This window comes from Dictyostelium purpureum (assembly GCF_000190715.1).
Source record: "Dictyostelium purpureum unplaced genomic scaffold DICPUscaffold_14, whole genome shotgun sequence".
Classification (NCBI taxonomy): domain Eukaryota; phylum Evosea; class Eumycetozoa; order Dictyosteliales; family Dictyosteliaceae; genus Dictyostelium; species Dictyostelium purpureum.
In genome coordinates, this window is record NW_003519351.1 from 59,303 (window position 1) to 84,294 (window position 24,992).

At 23.5% G+C, this 24,992-nt stretch overlaps 8 protein-coding genes across 8 annotated transcripts; 3 read left to right on the forward strand and 5 right to left on the reverse strand.

Annotated features, from left to right (window-relative positions):
• Positions 1 to 213: 213 nt before the first annotated feature.
• Positions 214 to 1,278, forward strand: DICPUDRAFT_147572 (uncharacterized protein; the record flags this gene model as incomplete). Its single annotated transcript, XM_003283780.1, has 2 exons — positions 214 to 800; positions 876 to 1,278. The coding sequence occupies 2 exons, from the start codon at positions 214 to 216 to the stop codon at positions 1,276 to 1,278; spliced, it is 990 nt and encodes a 329-aa protein (XP_003283828.1).
• Positions 1,279 to 1,416: 138 nt separating this feature from the next.
• DICPUDRAFT_147573 (uncharacterized protein) lies at positions 1,417 to 3,972 on the reverse strand (the record flags this gene model as incomplete). The annotated part of the gene is made up of 1 exon (XM_003283811.1): positions 1,417 to 3,972. The coding sequence occupies one exon, from the start codon at positions 3,970 to 3,972 to the stop codon at positions 1,417 to 1,419; it is 2,556 nt and encodes an 851-aa protein (XP_003283859.1).
• Positions 3,973 to 4,908: 936 nt separating this feature from the next.
• Positions 4,909 to 5,103, reverse strand: DICPUDRAFT_147574 (uncharacterized protein; the record flags this gene model as incomplete). Its single annotated transcript, XM_003283812.1, has 1 exon — positions 4,909 to 5,103. One exon carries the CDS (start codon positions 5,101 to 5,103, stop codon positions 4,909 to 4,911), a length of 195 nt encoding a protein of 64 aa, XP_003283860.1.
• A 2,203-nt stretch (positions 5,104 to 7,306) lies between these two features.
• On the reverse strand, positions 7,307 to 15,764 carry DICPUDRAFT_147575 (uncharacterized protein; the record flags this gene model as incomplete). The annotated part of the gene is made up of 6 exons (XM_003283813.1): positions 7,307 to 8,856; positions 9,021 to 9,827; positions 11,555 to 11,583; positions 12,035 to 12,117; positions 12,630 to 14,861; positions 14,946 to 15,764. 6 exons carry the CDS (start codon positions 15,762 to 15,764, stop codon positions 7,307 to 7,309), a joined length of 5,520 nt encoding a protein of 1,839 aa, XP_003283861.1.
• Positions 15,765 to 16,018: 254 nt separating this feature from the next.
• arlX (uncharacterized protein) lies at positions 16,019 to 17,327 on the reverse strand (the record flags this gene model as incomplete). Its single annotated transcript, XM_003283814.1, has 2 exons — positions 16,019 to 16,096; positions 16,167 to 17,327. 2 exons carry the CDS (start codon positions 17,325 to 17,327, stop codon positions 16,019 to 16,021), a joined length of 1,239 nt encoding a protein of 412 aa, XP_003283862.1.
• A 973-nt stretch (positions 17,328 to 18,300) lies between these two features.
• DICPUDRAFT_96503 (uncharacterized protein) lies at positions 18,301 to 19,388 on the forward strand. The gene is made up of 2 exons (XM_003283781.1): positions 18,301 to 18,853; positions 18,930 to 19,388. The coding sequence occupies exons 1-2, from the start codon at positions 18,461 to 18,463 to the stop codon at positions 19,356 to 19,358; spliced, it is 822 nt and encodes a 273-aa protein (XP_003283829.1). The 5' UTR covers positions 18,301 to 18,460; the 3' UTR covers positions 19,359 to 19,388.
• Positions 19,389 to 19,549: 161 nt separating this feature from the next.
• DICPUDRAFT_26598 (uncharacterized protein) lies at positions 19,550 to 20,317 on the reverse strand (the record flags this gene model as incomplete). Its single annotated transcript, XM_003283815.1, has 1 exon — positions 19,550 to 20,317. The coding sequence occupies one exon, from the start codon at positions 20,315 to 20,317 to the stop codon at positions 19,550 to 19,552; it is 768 nt and encodes a 255-aa protein (XP_003283863.1).
• Positions 20,318 to 22,598: 2,281 nt separating this feature from the next.
• DICPUDRAFT_147579 (uncharacterized protein) lies at positions 22,599 to 23,820 on the forward strand (the record flags this gene model as incomplete). The annotated part of the gene is made up of 3 exons (XM_003283782.1): positions 22,599 to 22,605; positions 22,990 to 23,044; positions 23,208 to 23,820. 3 exons carry the CDS (start codon positions 22,599 to 22,601, stop codon positions 23,818 to 23,820), a joined length of 675 nt encoding a protein of 224 aa, XP_003283830.1.
• Positions 23,821 to 24,992: the final 1,172 nt, after the last annotated feature.

The window sequence follows — 24,992 nt, forward strand, 5'->3', positions numbered from 1 at the left end:
GGATAAAAACAAAAAAAAAAGAAAATAAACTCAAATAATATCAAGTATTAATTTTAAAAATTTAAATATTTCTTCTTTTTTTTTTTTTTCTCAAAAAATATTCAAGGTGTATTTATCCAAGCTAAATTTCTTTAATAATAATAATCATTATCAATTTATTACACATTATTAAAATTATAAATATACAATAATAAATAATAATAAAAAAAAGAAATGAATAGCTCATATAATAGTTCTTATAGTAGTGGTGGTACAGCATCAAGTATGAGAGATCAAGGTTACAGCAGAGATAGAGATAACCATAGAGGTGGTGGCGGTGGTTATGATGGCGAAAGAAGATCATCATCCTATGATGAAAGAGAAAGAGGATCATCATATACAAACAGAGATAACCATAGAGACCATGGCGGTAATAGAGAAAGGGATCATCATAGAGAAAGAGATTATAATGGTAGAGATCATCCAAGAGACCATGGTGGCAATAGAGAAAGAGATCATCACAGAGAAAGAGATTATGGTGGTGGTGGTAGAGATCATCCAAGAGACCATGGTGGTAATAGAGATAGAGACCATAGAGATTATAGAGATCATCATCACCATAGAGATAGTAGAGATCATGGTAGAGATCGTTATGAAGGTGGTAGAGATAGATTCAGAACTGATCGTTTCAGAGATGACAGAAGAGGTGGCCATGATCGTTTCAGAGACGATAGAAGAGGTGGTGATAGAGGTTTAAAAATTGATTCAACTTGTTACAATTGCAGAAAGCCAGGTCATTTTGCTCGTGATTGTGCTGAAAAGTAATTATCAAATATTTTATTTTAAAAACATGAAAAATTTATTAATTTTAAAATTTTTTTCAATTTATTATATAGACCAAGAAATCCAAATTATTTAGATACTAAAGGCACTTTAAAATTTCATCCATATAATGGCAGAAATGGTAATTATTCACCACGTAGAAGATATGACAATGGTGAGCCAAGAAGAGAAAGAGATTTTGATGATAATGGTAATCAAGATAATGAAAGATCACCAAATAGAGATAGAGAAAGAGATTTTGACGGCAATGGTCAAAGTAGTAATAGTAATAGTAGTAATAACAATAGAGATGAAGAAAGATCACCAAATAGCAGGGATGGCGATGTATCACCAAGAAGAGACCCATCCCCAAGAGGCATTTCACCAAATAGAGAAAATTATAATGGTAATAATAGCAGTGGTACCTCATCTCCAGGTAATAATGATGATGAAAGAAAAGATGATAGAGATGATTAAATGTTTCAATAATATTTTAATAATAATTTAAATAAATAAAAAAAAAAAAAGATTAAATTCATTTTTTTTTATTAAAAAATATTTATAAAAACAATGTTATTATTTTTATAAAATAAAATTTATTTTATTATTTCTTCTTTATAAAACTTGTAAATTTGAATTTTCTTGATATTGTTTATAAAAATTTAACATTTCTTTTGTTATACCTTTTTTTACATTTGAAATTGCTTGAATAAAATGATTCATTTCGATTTGTTTTGCATTTAGATCTTGTTTCATTGCACAAATGGAGGCTTCTCTACAAATTGATGTAACTTCTGCACCACTATAACCATCAGTTAAATTTGATAGTTCTTCAACATTGATATCATTTGAATGGGGTACTTTTTTTAAATGAATATTAAAAATTTCTTTTCTTGCATCAAAATCTGGTGGTGAGATATATAAAATCCTATCGATTCTACCTGCTCTAAGTATTGCTTTATCTATAATATCGGGTCTATTGGTTGCACCAATAATTGTTACATTGGTTAATGGCTGTATACCATCCATTTCAGTTAATAATTGACTTACTACTCTTTCGACAGCTCCACTTCCTTCACCGCTTCTACTGATTGCCAAACCATCAATTTCATCAAAGAAAAGAATAGATGGTGCATTTTGACGTGCTTTTTTAAAGATATCTCTTACGGCTCTTTCAGATTCACCAACCCATTTGCTTAATAATTCTGGACCTTTAACTGCTATGAAATTTAAACCAGATTCGGTTGCTAAAGCTTTTGCCAACAATGTTTTACTGCAACCTGGTGGACCATATAATAAAATACCTTTTGGTGGTTTAATACCCATTCTAATAAATGATTCTGGGTGTTTAAGAGGCCATTCAATTGCTTCTTTTAATTTCTGTTTGATGTGTTCTTGACCACCAATATCGTTCCAATAAACTTTTGGTATCTCTACAACAACTTCTCTCATTGATGATGGTTTAACTTGATTTAATGCTAATAACATATCTTCCATAGAAACTTTAATTAATTCTAAAATTGAATTTAATCCATTATTATTTTCATTGTTTAAAAATAATGATAAATTTTCATTTTTTATACGATTAAAACATTTTAATGATGCTTCTTTACATAATGATTCTATATCTGCACCTACAAAACCATGGGTTTTTGATGAAATAAAGTTGATTTCTTTTTCATTTAGTTGATTTGGAATCTTTGAAAGGAAAATTTTTAAAATTTGTTCTCTACCTTGTTGATTTGGTATGGATATTTCGATTTCATTATCAAATCTACCTGGTCTACGTAATGCTGAATCTATACTATCAGGTCTATTTGTGCAACCAATAACTATAACTTTATTTTTATTTTCATTTTCTTCTTCATTTTCTTCATTACCGCCACCAATTGCTATACCATCCATTAATGTTAATAATGACCCAACAACACGTTTTTCTACTTCACTACTATTTTCTTCACGTTTTGGACATAGTGCATCTAATTCATCAATAAAAATAATTGATGGCGCTTTTCGACTTGCTTCTTTAAAAATATTTAAAAGTGTTTTCTCAGTCATACCATAGAATTTATCTAAAATATCAGCACCATTGATTGTAAAAAGTGTTGCATTGGTTTGATTTGATACAATTCTTGCTAATAATGTTTTACCTGTACCTGGTGGACCATATAATAAAATACCTTTGGGTGGTTTAATTCCAAATGAATTTAATAATTTTGATTTATAAAATGATAATTCAATAATTTCTCTAATTTGTTTAACTTGATTATCTAAACCACCAATTAATTCATAATTTAAATCTTTATTTTTTATATTATTATTATTATTGTTAACATTATTATTATTAGTATTATTATTAATTGTATTTTTTTGATTTATTAATTTAATATTTGTTTTATTATATATTCTAAAAATTGATTTTATAAAATCTTTATTATTATTATTATTATTATCGCTATCATTTAAATTTAATTTATTAAAATCTATATTTAAATCATTATCATCATTTTTTTTATTATTACTATTGCTATTACTATTATAATTATTATTTATTAAATTGATTATTTTAAATTTTATTAAATTATTACTAATATTAATTGTAAATATATTATTTTTTATAAAAAATCTACCAGTTATTTGTGATAGAACTAATGGTTGGAGCATTCCAAATGAAAATAGTTGCGAAACATATTTTTGATGAGATGGAGTTTCGCATTGAATTTGAATTTCGTCGCAATCTAAATTTACTGTAGTTGGTTTATTTGATGACTCTATGTTTATAATTTGATGTGGTGTTTTATATAAATAGACTGAATCACCAATTTTAACATTGCAATTTTCTCTTTGAATTGAATCTAATTGTATATGAGTATGTGATAATTTTTGTGATGGCCATGCTGTCATTATTGAACAATAACAGTCATTTTCACTATTATCATTATTATCATTATTATTATTAAAATATTCCCATGGTAATTCATCAGATTTATTATTAGTATTACTAATATTATCTTTATTATTAACTGAGACTATATAAATTATATCACCAATTGTAATATCATTATTTTGCATAAATCTATAACTAAGGTTTGCAACTGATGTTTTTTTAGATATAGAGTTTGAAGGTTGGTCATCAACAATTAGTTTAAGTGGTGTATTGCTTGATGCCATTTTTCGTTTGTAAATAAAAAAAATATGAAAATTATTTAAATTTAAAAAAATAAAAAATAAAAAAAATTATTTTATTTTTTTTAAAATTTTTTTTTTTTTTTTTATATTTACCAATTATTTATTTATTTGTGATAACCTAATAAGTGGACTAATGGCAATAGTATTAAACCTACCTTATTGAATTTTTGTTAATGTTTTATTTTGAAATTTATTTCATAATAAAATCCAATAAGATAAAATAATTTTGATTAAAAAAAACAATAATTAAAAAAAAAAAAAAATAAGAGTTTTTGGAATATTAAATAGTATTTCATTTAAATTTTATTTTAGTATTAAAAGGTTTATTAGTTTATTTTAAAAAAAAAAATATTTATTAAGATTTTAATTTATTTTTCCCTTAATCTAAAATGTATCATTAGGATTTAATAAAATTTCTTTTATATGTTCAATATATAATAGTTTGTCATTATTGTTATTTGGTTATTATTTTTATTTATGCTATATACATTATTTATTGATCATCTATATAAAAAGAAAAAGAAAAAGAAAAAGAAAAATTAGAAAAAGAGAAATTTGAAAGAAAGAAAAGAAAAAGAGGAAAAAAGTAGTGATTAAAAATTATCGTTATCGTTTATCTTTTTTGGACTATCTGGAAGATTTTATAAAAAACGAAAAAAATGGATAATCAAAAATAAAAAAACAATAATTCGACTTTTTTGCATTGGTTGAGGTTTTTATTAATTAAAAAAGAAAATAATATTATATTTTTAGATTAATGGTGATGTACGAAAGAGATCAACCTGCTCATATAAGCATCAACACAAGTGAAAAATAGCACCATAATATTAGATTTATCAATATGGTTTTGTGAAGGTTTTTGAAAAGGAAAATAAAAATATTAATTAATAAAATTCAAAATTTAAAAAAAAAAAAAATTTAAAAAAAGCACTCATTGCAATGAGAAAGAGTACGACCATCTTCTAATTGTTTACCAGCAAAAATGAGACGTTGTTGGTCTGGTGGGATACCTTCTTTGTCTTGGATTTTAGTTTTAACGTTTTCAATGGTATCTGAGCCTTCTACCTCAAGGGTAATGGTCTTACCAGTAAGTGTTTTAACAAAAATTTGCATAATTAAAAAAAAATAAAAAAAAGTTAAAAATTTAAAAAAAAATTAAATAAATTTTTTTTTTTTTTTTTTTTTTTTTCATTCAGCTATCATACCAATTTGATTATCATATAATGAACTACCAAATTCTTACTTTATTCCTTTTTTACAAAACATTATAAAATTAATTATAATAAAATAATATAAATGGAAAATGATTTCTTTAAAAGGAAGATGTGTTTATTTTATTTGAAAAATAAAAAATTTTGAAAAAAAAAAACCTCCCCTGTTTCAAATTATTACCAATTTTGATTGTAGCAGATGTACATTTTTTTTTGCAATATAAATTTTACTTATTTTGGAATTGATGTTTAAATAAATTAGGAAATAGTTATAGATTAATTAATTAATTAATTTTAAAATAAAAATTTTTTTTTTTTTTTTTTTTTTTAAAAAAAACAAAAAGGTTATTAAAAAAAAAAATTTCATAAAATTTTTTTTTTTCCTTTTCCCCCCCCCGGGGAATTCCAATTTAAAAAAAAAAAAAAAAAAAAAAAAAAAAAAAAAAAAAAAAAAAAAATTTAATATATAAAAAAAAAAAAAAAAAAAACACACTACACTTCACTTCACACTACACTTCACTTCACACTATTATCAATATGGTGGTTAGTTATGTATTCTGCGTGGTGGGATACATAATTAACCACAAAAAAAAAAACACACACTACACTTCACTTCACACTATTATCAATATGGTTAATTATGTATCCTGCGTGGTGGGATACATAATTAACCACAAAAAAAACACACACACACACTACACTTCACTTCACACTATTATCAATATGGTGGTTAATTATGTATTCTGCGTGGTGGGATACATAATTAACCATTCGGCTCTAATATACTAACCTAGAGCTGGAAACACTCTTTACAAAGAGTGGCCAATAGTATAAAAAATAAAAAATAATTAAAAATATTATCAAAAAATATCGAGAATTTTTAGCATTAAAACTATCGAGGATTTTTAGCATTAAAGCTATCGAGGATTTTTTAGCATAAAGACATATAAAAGATTTTTTAGCTTTAAAGCTATCTTTTTATTGGATCAAAATAATTATTTTAGACTATTAAAGCATATCATTAAAAAAAAAAAAAGAAAAAAAAAATAATATAAATAAATATTTTGGAAAATGCAGTGTGATAATAAAAAATATCAAATATTTTGGAAAATGCAGTGTGATAATAAAAAAAAAAAATCAATTATAATATAATATATAAGTAAATAAAACATTGATTAAGTATTTTGGATCATTAAAAAATATTAAGTATTGTGTAACATTAAAAATATATCAAATATTTTGGAAAATGCAGTGTGATATTAAAAAAAAATATCAAATATTAAGGAAAATCATTAAAAAATAACAAGTATTATAGATCATACAAATATCAAAACTATTATTTAGCATAAAAAATATCAAGTAATATGGATCATACAAATATCGAGTATTATTTAGCATTTAAAAAATATCAAATAATATGGATCATATAAAATATCAAGTATTATTATTTGCCATTTAAAAATATCAAGAAATATTTAGCATTTATAAAGTTAATAAATGTGACTAGCAGATAAAACAACCATTAAATAAAGAAATAATACCCCCACAAATGTATCAAAAATGGTGCACCTGGTTCACCAGAAACAGAACCTATAATACCAATAATTACTAAGTTTGGAAATGGGTAACAATTCACAAATATAATAAATATAAAAAACAAAATAAATAAAGAAAAAAATTATAACTATTTGTTTTAATGAATCCATTACAATTAAAAATTTATAAAATTTATTAAATTTGAAACTAATCAATTAAAAAACCACATCAAGGAATTAAACTATTCAAACTTAGGTCCATATAAAGCTTCACTTAACCATTTAAAACCTTATTAAAGAAAAAATGTTGGTTAATAAAAATGAATTAAATTTTATAATTTTAAATATATTATTAAAAATTACCTTCATAAAGACCTTCACCGGTGGTGGCACATGTTGATTGGATGTGCCATTTTCTATTATAGATAGTGCTGAGAAGAAGTGTATCATTGACCACATGAGAGTTTTTGGCATTAGGAAGATCCTGTTTGTTACAGAATTAATATAATTTATTGAGTTGTTTATTTTTAATTTAATAAACCATTTAGTTTTAATAATTTTATTTTATAATTATACATTTGATTTACCATTTTTTAGTTTATCAATTTTTTTAAATATATTTTCTCTATATTTATAACCAATAAATGCAGCAGCACACAATGCGGCACCACCAACAAATGTTGGAATTAATGCTTTCTTCAATGTACTACTTTTGTTATTAGACTTTTTGTTTTCAAATTTTAATGTTGAATTGATTGGATATTTAGATTCACCGATTTTTAAGTATAATTGTTCATTACCATCTTTAATTGAATCAATATTGATTTTTGAATAACTACAATTGTATATATCATTATTATTGTGTTGAATTGATATATTGAATGTACAGTTCATTATTAAATCACCTTTTGATGTATTAAAATGAATTTCAAATGGTTCCCCGAATTCATTACCATATACTTCAAGCTGATAATTATTATTACCACCATCTTTAATATTAATTAAACTATTATTAAATGATGGTTTATTATATGATATTGTATATTTTGAAATGAATTCATTATAGATGAACACTGATAAATCAAATGTACCAACATATCCATCTTTTAATAATATACAAATCATATTATTTGAAACATTATAATCTTTAAATGTATTTGAACCGCCTTTTAAATGTGATTTAATTTCAATTGTAACATTATTTAAATTGTTGACACTAGATTTAGTTTCAGGTAATCTTGAACCACTTATACACACTGTTCCATTTCTTGTTGAAATATTTTTATCTTTTACCAATCCAATTATTGATGATAACATTATTTTATAGTTTTCATTTAACATTGGAATACTATCGATTATAAGATTAACATTGCCATAATCATATTGTGAATTTGCATCGAATGTTATAGTTGTATCACTGATAACTTTACATGTTACATTTTTTTTTGCAAATATTAAATTACATTTTGATGAATCATTACCAAAGTTATAACCAGTTAAGGTAATTGTTTTTAATCCATTAACATTATGTGATACAAGTGTTGGTGGTGCATATTCAAAAAATGAATTGATTTTTTCAATACCATCAACATAAAATTTAAATGAATGTTTACCAGTTCCAGCACCGACATTACAACTTGTTTCAGTATTTGAAATTAATGTGCAATAGATATGATTATTAGAGTTACCAACTGTAATAGATGGTTTGGTAATAGTCTCTTTACATGAAAAGTATTTGTCAATATATAATGATGATCCATTTGTTAATGGTCTTGATGGAGCTAATATAAATGTAGGTTGTGGTGTTATTGTTACATTATTATTTGAAATAACACCATTAACTTCAATTGATAGTTTTACAGATGTTTCACATATATTTGGTAATTTAAATGATAATTTAGTTTCATCATTACTTATTGATGTAGTTATAATATCATTATTTACTTTTCCATCTATATTTAGTATAACTGTTCCATTAGTATCGTTAATATTACCAAAGTTAATACCAGTTATTGAAAATTCATTTGTTCTATCAATTTGGATTGCATTTGTTGATGTAAAATGAGGCACTCCATATTTAAATTTTATTTCAGTTGTACTTTCAACATAATCTATTTTAGCTTTTATTTTATTTATTAATCCTTCACCAGGTTCTAATAAACAAACGATTTGAGATGTTGTTGATGATATATATTCACAATTATAGTTTTTATTATCGTCACTGATTAAGGTTAAGTTTGTGCTTGAGGTGATGACATATAACTTCCAGATATTGTAACTATACCACTATTATATTTTGAAGTTGATACAGTTGTACTAATCGATACTGGTTGTGGTTTAATATCAAATGTATATATATTTTCTAATGAAATATCCCCAATGGTTACATTTACATTTAATTTTTGAGAATAATCAGTAACATAATTTAGTTTTAATAAACGATGATCTATTGAAACAATTGGTGTATTTACATTATTTACAGTAACCTGGGCAACTGAGGGATTATTATAAAAATTCAAACCATTTAAAGTGATTGTTGAGTCTTTATAATTACACTGAGAAATATAAGGAGGAGCATAGCCTATATACATTATTGTACTACTTTGAGAAGAATCAGGATACAATCTAAAAGTTCCATAACCAGGTGGGAAGTTTACAGTTAAATTTTCAGGGTCGTAATTCTCTTTATCAACACTAAATTTCAATTGTTTTCCTTTAATAGCCCCTTCTACTATGTAATAATCATCAACATAATTTCTTAAATAATTACCAGTAAGTTGAAGTTTACCACCCTCAGTTGATGGTAATGCAGAGAGAGCATAATTTATTGGAAACATGTAGTTATCAGCGTCAATTGGTTGATTACAAAAACTATTACCATTGATTGCAACTATACATCTTTCAATACAATTCCCATAAAAATTTTTTATTTGATTTTCATTCAATTCAATAACACATTTTTCACTGTTGCATATGGGTGTATAAGTCTCCTTTTTATTTTTGCACATAAGATCATCGTATAAAGTAAAATTGGCTGTTCGCACATATTTTGTGTCAAACTCTATATATGTTCTGTTGTAATAAACCAATGCTATAAAAATATATTAGCAAAAGTAATAAAATAATTTTTATGAATAATAATTACTTTGTTTTTGTGAATAAATTTTAGAAATAAAAAATATAAAGAAAATACAAATAATTATTTTTTTCATTTTTTATTTAATAAAATACAATAAAAAATTGAAAATTTTTTTTAATTTTATTGTAAAAAATGGTAAATATGCATTTTTTTTTTTTTCTCCATCAATTTTGTTATAACAAAATTTTTTTTTTATGACAAATTTGCGCAAACTTTCTCATTTTAAAGCGATGTGACAAGTTCGTACAATATAATTTTTATTTTTTATAACATTTTTAAACTAATTTTAGTTCATATTTATTATTTAATTTTTAATCTTTTTTAATATTTTTTTTAACCACAGAGTGTTAAAAAATTGAAATATCTTTTGTGAGTAAAAATAGAATCTTTTTTTAATATTTCGCGCAACCACGGTGTGTTAAAAAAAATTGAGTAATCTTTTGTAGGTAAAAATAGAATCATTATCGTTTGCGTTTATCTTTTAAATAACCGGGAAGAAATTATCCAAAAATGACTTTTTTTTCAAAAAAAATTAAAAATAGATAAAAGTGGATAATAAAAAAAGATAAAAAAAAAATAAAATAAAATTGTTATAAAAAAATTCAAAAAACCTAATGTTGATGCAATCTAGTTATTTTTTGGGTCTATTTTATATCTATATTTATAATAGAGATTAAAAATTATCGTTATCCTCACTTTTTACCGATTATCGTTATCGTATTCATTTTTCGATTTTTTTAACAAAAATTATCTCTTTTTTTAGCTTTTTTTTAAAAAATTATTCATTTTTATTCATTTTATAAAATTTGTTGGTTGACCAAAATAACAGCAGAAACATGCACATATTTTTTATTTTTAAATTTTTTTTGAATAATATAATTAATTCAAAAAATATAATAATAAATAAAAAAATTGTGATGCAATTAAATAAATATTATGACAGTTATGTGCAATATTCAAAATAAATTTAACAAAAAATATTTTTAATTATATATAAATAATATTAAAGATTTATTAATTTAAAACATTTAAAAATATAATTAAATAAATATTATGGCAGTTATTTGAAAAGCACAATATTTAAATTTAAAAACAAAAAATATTTTTAATTATATATTAATAACATCAAAGATTTATTAATTTAAAACATATATAAATAAATATTATGGCAGTTATTTGATAAAGCGCAATATTTAAAATTAAAAATAAATTTAACACTACATATAAAAAAATTATTAAATAAATATTTATATTATAAAAAAACAATCAAATAAATTTTTGTATTATAAAAAAATAAATAAATTCATTAAAAAGTTAAATTTTTGTTTTTTTTTGAAAAAAAAAAACAATCAAATAATAAAAACCTTAATATATTTTCATAAAATTTTTTTTTTTTTTTAAAATATTTTATTATTTTAAAAATTATTATCCTTTTTTTATCTTTTTTTTTATTTTTCATTATCTATTTTTATCTTTTTTAAAAAAAAAATTATTTTTTGGATAAAATCTTCCTGATGATCCAAAAAACGATAAACGATAACGATAATTTTTAATCTCTACTAAAATTATTTAAAAATTAAAATTTATATAAATACGGAATGAATTAAATTTTATTCTCATATTGAAATTTTTATAATTAAAATTCAAATTTCTTTTTGTTTTAATAATTATTAACTTACTAGTTTCGATTTGGAGCTTTGGTAACAATCTAAAAATTACAAAATAGACAATTCACCTCGAACCACTTTTTTTTTTTTTATATGTAATTTTTTATTTTTTTTCATATAAAAAAAAAAAAAGTGGTTCGAGGTGTTGTCAGTAAAAATTATAGTTTAATTTTTTTTTTAACAATGCTTACTTCACCTAATTTGAATTGTTTCATAATGGTAGTTTTACCAGCGGCTTTAGGGCCAACCATGAAAAACTTAACATCATGTTTGTCAAAAAGATTGCTGAGTGAAATAATTTAAAAATTTTAGTTTTTTTTTTAAAAAAAAAGTGATTATAATTAGTTTTGGTGTTAATTTTACAAAAAAATTATCAAAATTAAATCAATTATAGATTTGCAATATTTTATAATTTTTATTTTAAAAATATTAAACCATTCAAATTTTCAAATGTGAAAAATGATAATAGAAAATATATAAAATTTTAAATACTTAAAGAAATATTGTGTGTTTCTACTGTTATTATAGATTGAGTTATTATAAATTTTAACGCATACAGATTTCTCTTTATAAATCTCAAATACTGTAAACCAAGTTTAATATTTTTATTCCAATTATCAAACCATCTTGATTTCAGTAGATATTTTGGGCTAAAGTTGTTTTTTCATTCAACTGGAAGGAAGCTTTAAGGATTAGTCACATAAAATTTTAAGCTACTAATAGTTATAGAAAATTTTTTGCTAGAGATAGAAAGGATTGTGGAGCTAATTGTATTTTTATAAGTGTTTTGACGAGGCTATGATAAAAATTGTCAATTTGGTTGAAATAGTATTCTATTAAACACAAAGCAATTCAAATTAAGTGAATTACAATATTGTTAGTAGTTTATTTTCTCTTTTTTATATAGTTATTATAATTATTTTGTCAATTAATTCTCTATAATTCAAAGATAAATTATAGTTTGTGTTTTAAAAAAAAATTGAATTTAAATATATTTATATAAACTTTAATATATTTTTATTATTTTGTTTTTTAAATTTGATTTGTGTATCCAATAAATTATAAGAGATAGCAAGGTTAAAAATACTGAGACAACTAATAGTTGAACTGTTTCAAAGATGTATTTGGGACAGAATACACGCCATACCATTAAGTGTCTTCTAAGAGTATAAACTGAGATGGAAACAAGTAAAGTATTAAACCAATAAAACAGTAATAGTATTAAGAAGCATATTAAAAATTCGTTTAGGTTTTGATAAGATTTAAATTCTGGGTTTCTTTCTGTGGCAGATGGTTTCTTTTTATAAAAAACAAAATATTTTGAATAAATTAATAAAATTGGTAATGATAATGTTATTATTATAGGCGCTGAAAATGTATTTAATATAACTAAAACCCCATCTCTTAGATAAAAATGCTCATCAAAGCCGATAAAAGCACTTTCGAATTGAATTTTGCTAAATGAGTGTTCGTGGTTACTTGTAAAAAAATGATTTATTGATAAGAATCCAAACAAAATCGAAACTATAAAATTGAAATAATATTTGAATAACTTTCTATTAAAACTATCATTATTATTGATACCATTATATGAATTGTAGATTTTTGATAATAATAAGATAATCGAGATAATTTGAATAAGCATTAATAAAGTTGCCCTTGAATTATCTATGCCTAATAATAAGAGTATAACTAAATAGAAATATAGCGAAATATAAACCAATCTTTTAAATAGTGATTCTATAATTAAATAATCATTATTGGGTTGTGTTTGCCTATTGCTTGGACTTATTGAATGAAATACACCAATAATTGACAGTGAATAGACTATTAATGGGAAGATATTCTTTAGTAACCAATGTAGCTGAACACCATTTGAAACCAAAGGTTGGATAAAAAACCAAAAGATTGTAATTGAAATTAAAATTATAACCAGGAATATGTGATGAATGATTGGTGATTTTGAAGATTTAATATTGGTCTCTTTAAAAATTCTTTTCCATATAAAATATATAATTGGTAATACCCAAAATGATTCTATTAAATTTTCTAGAATTGTTAATTTTAATTGGTTTTCAATAAACACCGATGTTGGTGTCGGATTAAAGTATTCGAATATAATTGAGATCTTTACATTCCAGATTGTAGGCGAGGTTAAAAACATTGAAAACAGTGTTATAAATACTAGGAGACTATCCTTTTTAGTCCAGTTTGGTTGATGATAAATTAAGTTGATACATGTTAAAACAATATTGCTAATTTCAAAATAATAAACTACATTATGCTGAGCCTCTGTAAAGCTATTTGATGTGTATGATATACCATGCAATATAAAGGTTATTAATGGAATTATTAATGTGAAAAAATAAATTATTAGGCTTTTAGTTGTTTTTTTTGATGCTGAAGTTTCTGTAGTCGGTATGACTGATTTTGGTGTTGTTGTTGTTGATTTTAAATCTTTAATTAAATAATAAATAAAACCAAAAATTGAAAAGATTGTTATAATTGTATAGGTTAGAGCTTCATTTGGATTAAACATAAAATTTATTGGAAGCGATAAAAGAAGCCCAAAAATACTTGAAACTAAAACTCTTTTATATGGGAATTGCAAAACTTGATTGTAATTCATTATTTTAACTATAAATACCAATATTAAAATACCAGATAAAAGAATAATAAGAATACCACAGTTCATAGAGAACAAATCAAAAGTTGCCCAAATATCTCTACATAGTTCGATAATTTCTTGATGATATTGAATATAACTATTATACACCTTTGCTGGATCTATTTGATTTTTATTATTTATATATTGATCATAGAGTGATTCTGTTTTATCTAAAAGTTGTTTAAAATGATTAAGTTTATATTTTGGGAAATCTTTTGAAATATTTGAATATGACTCCATATATCTTTTAATTTGAAAAGTGTTTATTCTTAATGCATTAAATAAATTATCCCAATGATCTTGCTTATTATTGCTATTAACGCTGCTATAGAAAACTTCGGGGATAATACTTCCTAAATTACCAAACGGTATTGGGACACCAAGTAATAACGATAGTGTAGAAACCAAATCTATTTGGCTAATATCACGTGGAATATGACTGTTATAATGATCTAAAGGTACCGATGATAGTCTTGATTTTAAAATTTCTTTGGGTATATCTTTACTATTATTTAACCTGATACTTGGTGAAAACATTAACAATGCTGCGTCTGTTTCTAATATTGATGCACCTCCATGATTGCCATCGCTTGTCATACCATGATCGCCCATTAAGATAAATAATGTATCGTTTTTAATATTATCTATAATCTGCAGAAAGAAAAATAAGAGAATTATAAATAAATTTTATTATTTTAAAACTAAATTAAATATCTATATATAATAATTACTTACAGATATTAAAAATTCGTCCATTTGTTTCATTTTTCTAATCATTTCTGGATGATCAGGACCAAAAGTATGGCCAACATGATCAACACCTAATAAATGCGAAATTGCAACATCCCATTCACCATCTATCTGAGTAATTGTTGGTAGCAAATGTTTTAATACACCATTATCCACAGTATCAATATCTTTAACATTAAACGAAGGATAGGGATACTCTTGATAAAAATGATTCGGGAACAGTGATACCCATGTATCATCACCTATAAAAATAACTTTATTCCTTAAATTATCGATTCCTTTCTCTTTATTTGAATCTTTAAAAACCAATTGGTTAACTAGAGTATCTTCGACTATAGCTTCCCCACCGAAATTCGAACCAACATCGATGAATGTAGGTAATGATCCTGTTGTGATACCCTTAATTCTTTGCATTGTTACTGTTGGTGAATCTGCAACAAATTTAAAAAACAATGTGTTATCTGGTTTATCTTTTATTAATTTCTGAATGGATGGTAATCTATTGTGGAAATAAATGGATGTTTTACTGTCATTTACTGGTTGCTCTTCTAAAAAATCGTATCGTAATGCATCTATAACTATAATAACCGCCTTGTTGAATGTCTTATTCATCCAGCATCCATTTATATCTGATAGTTGGTTGGGTAATGGTGATTGATTACATTGGCTCTTTAAAGGTAATTCGTACCTCATTAATAAGAAGCCATTAAAAAATAAAAAACAACCAACTGATAATACAATAACAAAATACAATGTAAATATAAATATATTTGTAACCGTTGGTGATTTTTTATTTCCTTCCATTATTTATTCAAGTGTTTTAAAAAATAAAAAAAAATAAAAAAATATTATTTTTTGAAATTTTAAAAAAAATTAATCAAAAAAAAAAATAATTTATTATTTTTGTGAAAATAATTAATTTTTTCAAAAATAATTTTTATAAAAAAACAAATATTACTATAAAAAATAAAATAAATAAAACATAGAGATACATATCCCTATATTTCTTTAAACTAATTTTTATTTAATATTTTTTTATTTAATTTTTTTTTTTTTATTTATGAATCAAATTGAGAACTTAACCAATCCAATCCTTCATATAAACCATCACCTTCTTCCGAAATTGCTGAACAACCCTATTATAAATTAAAAAGAAAGATCTATTAATATTTTTTTTTTTTTTCTTTTAAAATAGAATTTACTTACTTGAACATGCCAAGAAATATTATTTGGTAAATTAAATAATGATAATGCTTGAGTAATTTCTAAAGTTGTCATTGGGGTTAATGTAGATTGATCCAATTTATTTAAATATACTAAAACTTTAACTTTATAATGTTCTTGATTTGGAGGTTTAAAGTTATTGACAATTTTTTCGACATTTTTATCAGTAACCAGTTTCCAAAATTCTTCACGAACTTGTCTAATTCTAACACGATCAGTTGAATCTATAATGAAAATAATGGCTTGAGTATCTTGAAGGTAGTGATGCCATACCGGTACAATTGGGTTTTGCTCAAAGCCGATATCCCAACAAATGAAATCGCATGACTTGTATTCGACAACCTCTACATTATAACCATTGGTATGAAGAGTTCTAACATTTTCACCACGCGCAAACTTGTATAACATTGTGGTTTTACCGACACCATCTAAACCATACATCAATGTTTTAAATTCTCTTCTCGTGAATAAGTTGGGTAATTTAGAAATTGGTTTTAAAAAGTATTTGATTAAAGGATTGGGTGATGATGGTTTTATAATACTATTCTTTCTTTTGAAATATAAATTGGCATATAACGAACGTACCCCACCATTCAATCTAATAAGTTGATGAATTTCATGAATATCTACATTGAAATCTTTCTCTACAAAATATAACCATAGCTTTTCATTCATACCAATTTTATAACATTGCCTGTTGACCCCTATTAATGATGGCATATCTAATGCTCCGACTTGTAAAAATATAAAATTTACTAATTCTTGTTTTAAAACCTCTAAAAAGTTAACATTGCTTTCGTTAAATTGATTTAATTCTCTTGTTTCTTCATTTTCTTTTATTTCTCCAGAGGCTTGATTATATTGACCATTTTCCTTTTCTTCCTCTTCTTTTATTTCAGATTCTATTTGTAATTGTTTTTCAGAAATTTCATTTAAACTGATTTGCTCTACTTTACATGTTACATATGATTCTTCAATATCTATATATTTATTTTCTGAATTATTATTACTATTATCTGAATTATAATTTAAAAGTGGTTTATCAACATTATCATCAATATTATCTATATTATTATTTATATTTTCAATTTCAATTAAATTTGAATCATTTGAATTTAATTGTACTGATTGTTCTGATGTCATATCTATAATTTTTATTTATTCTCTTTATTTATTTTTTTTAAATTTATTGTTATTATTCCTATTTTGATTATTATATGAAACTGTTGTCTTGTGATTGTTTTTTTGGTGATAGTGTAACTGTTGGTTTCTTAGTTGGCGAGTCAGTTGAAAATTTTAAATAAAAAAATATAAAAAAATAAAAAAAAAAAAAAAAAAAAATAAAAATATTTTGACAGAAAAAAAAATTAAAAAAAAAAATAAAATAAAATAAAACTAATATCTTTTTTTTTTTGCTTTTATAAGATTTTTGTTTGCTGTAAATCACAACTATGAAAAAATGTTATTGTTGCTATCTGTTGGAATGTCTATTTATTATTACTATAAATTTATTTTATTTTAAAAAATAAAAAACAAAATAAAACTGTATTAGTTTTTTTCCTAAATGTTGTATATAAATAAAATTTGTATAAATAATAATAAAAAAAAATATTATTGTAATTTAAAAATAAATAATTTTAAAAAAAAAAAAAAAATTTAATAAAAATTAATTATTTAAAAAAAAAAAAATATTGGATTTGTTTGTGTGTGTTTTATAATTTCTTTTTTAAATAAATTATAACTATTTTAAACTAATCTCTTTTTTTTTTTTTATATGAAAGATTATCATTAATTATAATAAATTTAGAATAGGCTTACCTTTAATTAAATTGGATTTATTCTGTAGTTTGTAAATGCATCATTGTGTTGAATATTTAAATTTTGATTCAGGATACAAAGGATTGCTTTTTTTATTTATTTTTATAAAGAATGAAATTTTAAAATTCGAAAACTTTTTTTGGATAAATTTTATTTAATTTGAATAAATATTAGAAAAATCTATTTAATTAAATTTATAAATAAATAATAAAAACAAAAAAAAAAAAAAATTAAAAAAATTAAAAAAAATTAAAAAAAAAAAATTAATTTTTTTAAAATTTTTTTTTCTTTTAATAAGTGGTGTCTTTATAATTATAAATATATTATAATTATAAACACACACATATATATATACAATAAATAAATATAAATAATAAAATAAAAGCAATAAAAAACAATCTTATATAATATTATACTTTTTTTTTTCATTCTTTTTAAAAAAAACATAATTTTAAAAAATGGAATCTGTAAAAGATAATACACACCAAAATTTTGACTCCATAGTATTTGCTTGTGTTATTGTATCGTTTATATCATTTTTTTTCTGGAGAAATAATCATTTTCTTTCAATTTTTAGTAGACGTAGTAATACCAGTACTATAAATAATGACTCAAATGTAAATAATAGCAATAGTAATGTAAATAATAATATTAATAACACAAATAATAGTGCCACAAATAATTCAAATGAACCAATTCAAGAGAATCAAACAGAAAGTGAACCATTTCAAGAAAATTTTTCCTCAGATATTCAAGATTTAATCAAAATTAATATTATTCAAAATGAAAAAATTCATCACAGAACATTCAGAACCTCAAAAATATTGAAAGTTTATGATTTAAAGAAATATGTAGGGATTTAAAAAAAAATACCATACAATAAAATATATTTTTATACTAATCAAAACCTAATATTATTTTATATAGTTTTATCCAAAAGAAATAGAATTAAACAAAAGAATCTTATTTATATATAATGGCAGAGCAATGATTGACTCACATACATTAGGATCACATTTAAATTTATTAAACGGGATCAATCCAGCCTGTATACATTGTTTAATAAAGGATCAATTAACTCCAGATCAAGTTTCAAATGATCCAAACTATTCAGGCTATAATGGACATAATGGGGACTCCACATTCACATGGTTATGTACAAAAACTCTTTTCTTTTTTACTGGTCTCTTTTTAAGCATATTATGGTTTTTACAATTCACAAACCCAAAACTTTTTAATTTTGTTTCTTCTTTTGTCCTATTAATTTTAACTTTATTTTGGGCACTTGGGTTTTACTCATCATTAAAATCCTCAAACACCCAACCAACAAATACAAATCATCCACATTCAGATTAAAATTAAATAAAATAATAAAACATAAACTATAAAACTATTAATCTTAGTTTTTTTTTTTATTTTTTTAAATTTTAAAAAAAACATATTATTTTAGTAATTTATTAATTTCATTATTTTTATACATATTGTTTATTTGTTTAATTAATATTTTAGAATGAACTATTAATATTAATTGTTGCTTTTATTTGTTATTATTCTTCATTATGATATTCTCTTAAAACTTTGTGTAAATTTGAATTCTTTGATAATAGTTTATAAGCTCTATTTAATTCTGAAATGATAATAGATAAATTTGGTCTGTTGACAACTCTGGCTAAATTGTGTGTAATTTCAAATGGATCTTCTATACTGAACCAATAATGGCTTTTCTTGGATATTGATTCCCATGTCTTTGAAGATTTTAATATTGGTGAGCCATTACGAATGCTAACGACTTGATTCATAAAACTAAATTCACGACTGTAAGTTTGGAAAAAGTGAAAAACTAAGCTGCCCAATGATTCTTTATTTTGTAAACCAAAACCAATTAATTTAGAGATATCGTTATAATATTTACAATTGAAACCATCGACCATGACATCATCTAATAATTCGCCATATTCTTTTCCGTTGATGATTTTTGGACCATTTGCTAACTCTTGAAGACATGGTAAAATGGGTGGATCACGTGTTTGAAGGAAACTGATAACAAGATTAATATAGCCATATGAACTTAAAGTTCCTAATGATGGTTCATTAATCTTTCTTCTTTTGGCCCAACGCTTTACAACATAAACTAATGGCTTCATTCTTTCATCAATTTTAGAATAATCTTGAACCAAACGGGTATTATAAATTGCTAAAAGATTGTTCATACAGATATCACAGGATAAATTTGTACTTGGATCTTTAAATTTAACAATTGGAACTCTTGCAGTTGGAATTGCTAATATTTTTTGATAACCATTTATTTTTAACATTTCTGCTAACTTTTCAATGATTGTATCTGATGTACCATATGATTCATCAATTACCATACAAATATCTATATCACCATTTTTTAAAGACATACCATTTGCAGATGAACCAAACAAATGTAATCTAACACCAGTATCTATAAAAATAATTTAAATAAAAAGAATTAATATTAAAGAAAAAAGGAACAAATTAATATTTAAAGAAAACTTACTTGGAAAAGTTTTTGAAACTAAATTTTGTAAACGTATTAATAAACCCTTTCCCCTATTTTCATCACATTTTGATTTTTCGAAAATATCAAAGGCATGAGATGTTATTTCTTTCATTCTTTCTTCTGATGGTTTTGGTAATAGGGGTCTCTTCTTTTCAATTTTCTTTTTGGCCTTTTCAAGTTCCTCTTCGTCACTCTCTTCTGCAGTTGTGGTATTTAAATTTGCTTGAATGGTATTTTCATTTGAATCTTCATTTTCGATAATACTAATATCGTTCATATTATTTGTAAAGCCACCATGATTCATCATTGTTGGGTCAAAATTATAATTGACATTGCTATCTGTGGAGTCATCCAAAAGTGAATTAATTCTGTCATGAATAGATAATTGATCCATTGAAATTGATTCAACTAAGCTTGTACTACTATTATTTAATCCATTTGTTGATGAATTTAATCTATATAAAATATTTACGTCATTTGATTGATCTTGGTCTTGTTCATTATAGTTTTGATATTGTTGAAATTGTTGCTGTTGTTGGAACTGTTGTTGTTGTTGTTGTTGGAATAATTGTCTTTGTAAAATCTGTTGTTGTTGCTGTTGTTGTTGGAATTGAAGATATTGAAGAATATGTGGTGGTGGCTGGGGTCCATTTGGATTAAATGCTGTTTGTTGATTATCAATACCCTGTGGATGTGCAAATGGAGGTGCAAAGTTAAATGGCATTGGTGAATGAACTTGTGGATTTTTTGATGGTAATTGTGAAAAATTAACATTACCTAGATTGTGGTGTGGTGGTGATAAGAATGGTGGTGTATTAAATCCCATTGGTGGTGAATTAATTGGTGGGCCAAAGTTATTAAATTGGTTTGGAATTGAACCATTTTGAATATATGAAAAATTACGATTTTCATTTAATAAATTTTCATTTTTACTTCCTCTATTTAATATTCCAAATATATCTTCAATATTATTATTATTATTATTATTATCCATATTATTATTAGTATTAATATTATTAATAATGCTATTATCATTATTTGGTAAATGGTTATTATTTGAGCCAAAAGCTAATGGACTTTCCCAACCAAAGTCTTGAAATAGTGAAAACTTGGATAGTGGAAACTTGGATTGTGAATCAAAATTTTTATTTTTTTTAATACTATTTTCAAAATCAAAAACTCTTTGTTGTTGGATATCTTGATGTGCTAACATAAACGCTCGCTCTTTTTGTTGTTGTTGCTGTTGCTGTTGCTGTTGTTGTTGTTGTTGTTGCTGTAATAGATGAAATTGATATTGTAAAACTTCATTTGGAATTGGTTCATTGTTATTTATATTATTATTCATACTATTTCTTTGTGGTACACCATCCATAGAACTATTAATATTTATACCATTAATAACATTACTATTATTATCATCTAAAATATTATGATTAAATTGTTGTTGTTGTAGGAAATGTTGATGCATTTGTTGTTGTTGAATTTGGTATAATAGATTTTGTTGCTCTAAGAATTTATTATCAAAACTTTGTTGTTGTTGCTGTTGCTGTTGTTGTTCAATTTCATTTTGATAATTAATTTGTTCATTTTGTTGGTGATATTGAATATCTTGGGCTTGCTGTGGTTGTTGTTGGTTATTAATTTGTTGTGATTGCTGTTGCTGTGATAACTGTTGCTGTTGCTGATTATTATTAATTTGTTGCTCTTTTTTAACTTTAGGTTGATATGTAAAGTTTGAATTATTGCCATTATTATTGTGGTGATTATGGTGATTATGGTGATTATGGCTATGGTGGTGGTTATGGTGATTGTTTTTTCTATAGTGTTGGTTTGGGTTGTGACCTTGGTTATCTGGATCTGTATTATTATTGTTGTTATTATTATTATTATTATTATTATGGTTATGATTATTATTCATATTGTTTTTATTATTATAATGGTGGTGTTTTTTATTATTACCATTATTATGATGATTATGATTATTTCCAATTGTACTACTCATTTTTTTCTTTTTTTTTTTTTTTTTTTTTTATTAAAATACTTTTTATATAAAAATTAGAAAAAAAAAAATGAGTAGTATTAATGTATTTGAAATATTATAATGTGATTTATTATATAAAGATTTAATGAAAAAATTATATGAAATACAAATTTTTTTTTGTTTTTTTTTGAATTTTACCCCCTTTTTAAAGAAAAAAAAAAAAAAGTGGGGGTTATATAACCCTTTTTTTAAAAAGGAATAATATTAATAAAAAAAAATATTAAAAATTTAAAAAAAATATAAAAAAAATTAAAAAAAAAATTTTTAAAAAAAAAAAAATTAAAAAAAATTTTTTAAAGGGATTAAAAAAAAAAAAAAAAAAAAAAAAAAAAATTTTTTAAAAAAAAAAAAAAATAAACCCCCCGGTAAAAAACCCCCCTTCCTTTTAACCAAAATATAAAATATACAAATTCAATGAGTGATATTGAAGCGGAAGTTGAAGTTTGATAGCTCTATTTTGGGCACTAAAGGACAGTAAGTAATATTTTTATTTATTAAACCCCATTTATTCAATTTTATACCAAATAAATATAAATTTTTTTTTTTTTTATAAAAAAAAAGATTTTATATCTATAATAATATTTAATAGCTCCAAAATAATAAATACCAAATACTAATAATTACAATTTTATTTTAGTTGGGATGGCGCATATGATAGAGAATTAGATTGTTTCGATGAAACTGGCGATGTAGGTGAAATTTGGTTTGGTAAATCATGCCTTAAAACTATGGTTAAAGCAGTTTCTCAATTACCAGAATTAAATAAAGAATCAAAAATGATTGATTTAGGATGCGGTAATGGAATGACATTAATAGAATTGGCCAAATTAGGATTTAAAAATTTACATGGTTCAGATTATTCAGAAAAAGGTATCGAATTAGCAAAGAAAATTAGAGATCAAGAAAATTTTGAATTTATAAATTATTTTATTGACGATATTACAAAATCAAATATACAAGAAACTTTTGATGTAGTTTTGGATAAAGGTACATTCGATGCCATTGCATTATCAGAAAATAGAGACGAAATGAAAATACTTTATAAACAACATGTCGAAACAATTTTAAAATCAGATGGTTTATTTATTATTACAAGTTGCAATTACACTGAAAACGAATTAAAGAAATATTATACTGGTGACGGAGACCAATCTAATTTTATTTATATGACAAATGTACAATATCCAGTATTTAAATTTGGTGGTTCAAAAGGTTCAACCCAAACCACTTTAATATTTAAAAAAAAATAAAATAATATTTAATAAAATATATTTAGACTATATAATTTTTTTTAAATTTATTTTTTATTTCTAATTTGTTGTTTATAAAAAGTGGCATGTTGGTAAATAAAATTTGTTTAATATTTTAAAGCAATAACTGTATAGTTAGAATCTTGGCTTTTTTTTTATATAAAAATGAAGATGACTCTTAATGATTCATTAGGTCATCAGTATTTTTATTGTGTGTTTGTAAACAGCTGGGAATTCCAAATCAACCGAAACAACTACACTGGAAAAAATCAGTAAAAAGGAGCCATGGCAGAAGCCTTTGGTATGAGCGCGAGACTGAGGAACCAAACCCTAGCCGCAATCCGCATGACAAGAAAAAAAAAAAAAAAAAAAAAAAAAAAAATCTTTTGGGAGATCCTAAAGCTATTGATTCAAAAAGAATCGCCTAGACATGGGATCGAACCATGGACCTAGCGGTTAACAGCCGCTCGCTCTGCCTACTGAGCCATCCAGGCTTTTGTTGAATTTTTCAACAATTTTGTTTAACCGATTTTAAAAAATAAAAAGGGAAAAAAAATTAAAAATTGTTTTTTTCCCTTAAACTAAATTAATAAATAATGGAAGATTTTAAAAAAAAATTTGGGTTTTTTAAAAAATGATTAAATTAAATTTTAGTTTAAAATTATTTCTTTTTAAAAAAAATAAAATTTTTTTTTTCCTTTTTAATCCAACATTTTGCTGAACCTGAAATTGTGTTATAATTGAGTGATCCTATTTGCGATGTTATTTGATTATGTGGCATTCTTTCTAGCTTGTAGGAAGTTGACTGTATTTCTTTATAATCTATTATCTTTTATTATCAGTATTCTTTTTTTATAATTATTATCTAGTATAATCCTCTATTTCTACTGTATTTAAAACAGATATGTTTTTTTAAGGTATATGAATGCTGGGAAAATACTAAATAAATATTTTCTTTTTAAAAAAAAACCTTTGGCTCGTATTTTTTTTATTGTATTTATAATATTTTTATTTTTTTTTTTTTTTTTTTTTTTTTTTTTTTCAACAAAAATATATGGGTACCCAAAAAATGTAAATTCAACCCCCTCATTTTTTTTTTTTTTTTGGAACGGCGAATACCCTATTTTTCTTAATTTACAAGCATATCTTCTGAAATTCAAAAAAAAAAAAAA

Bases quoted from the DNA above. Each gene is read 5' to 3' on its own strand.
- DICPUDRAFT_96503 (XM_003283781.1), top strand. From the start codon at position 18,461: ATGGAATCTGTAAAAGATAATACACACCAAAATTTTGACTCCATAGTA. The intron at 18,854-18,929 runs GTAGGGATTTAA...TATTTTATATAG, and splicing joins TTTATGATTTAAAGAAATAT to TTTTATCCAAAAGAAATAGA.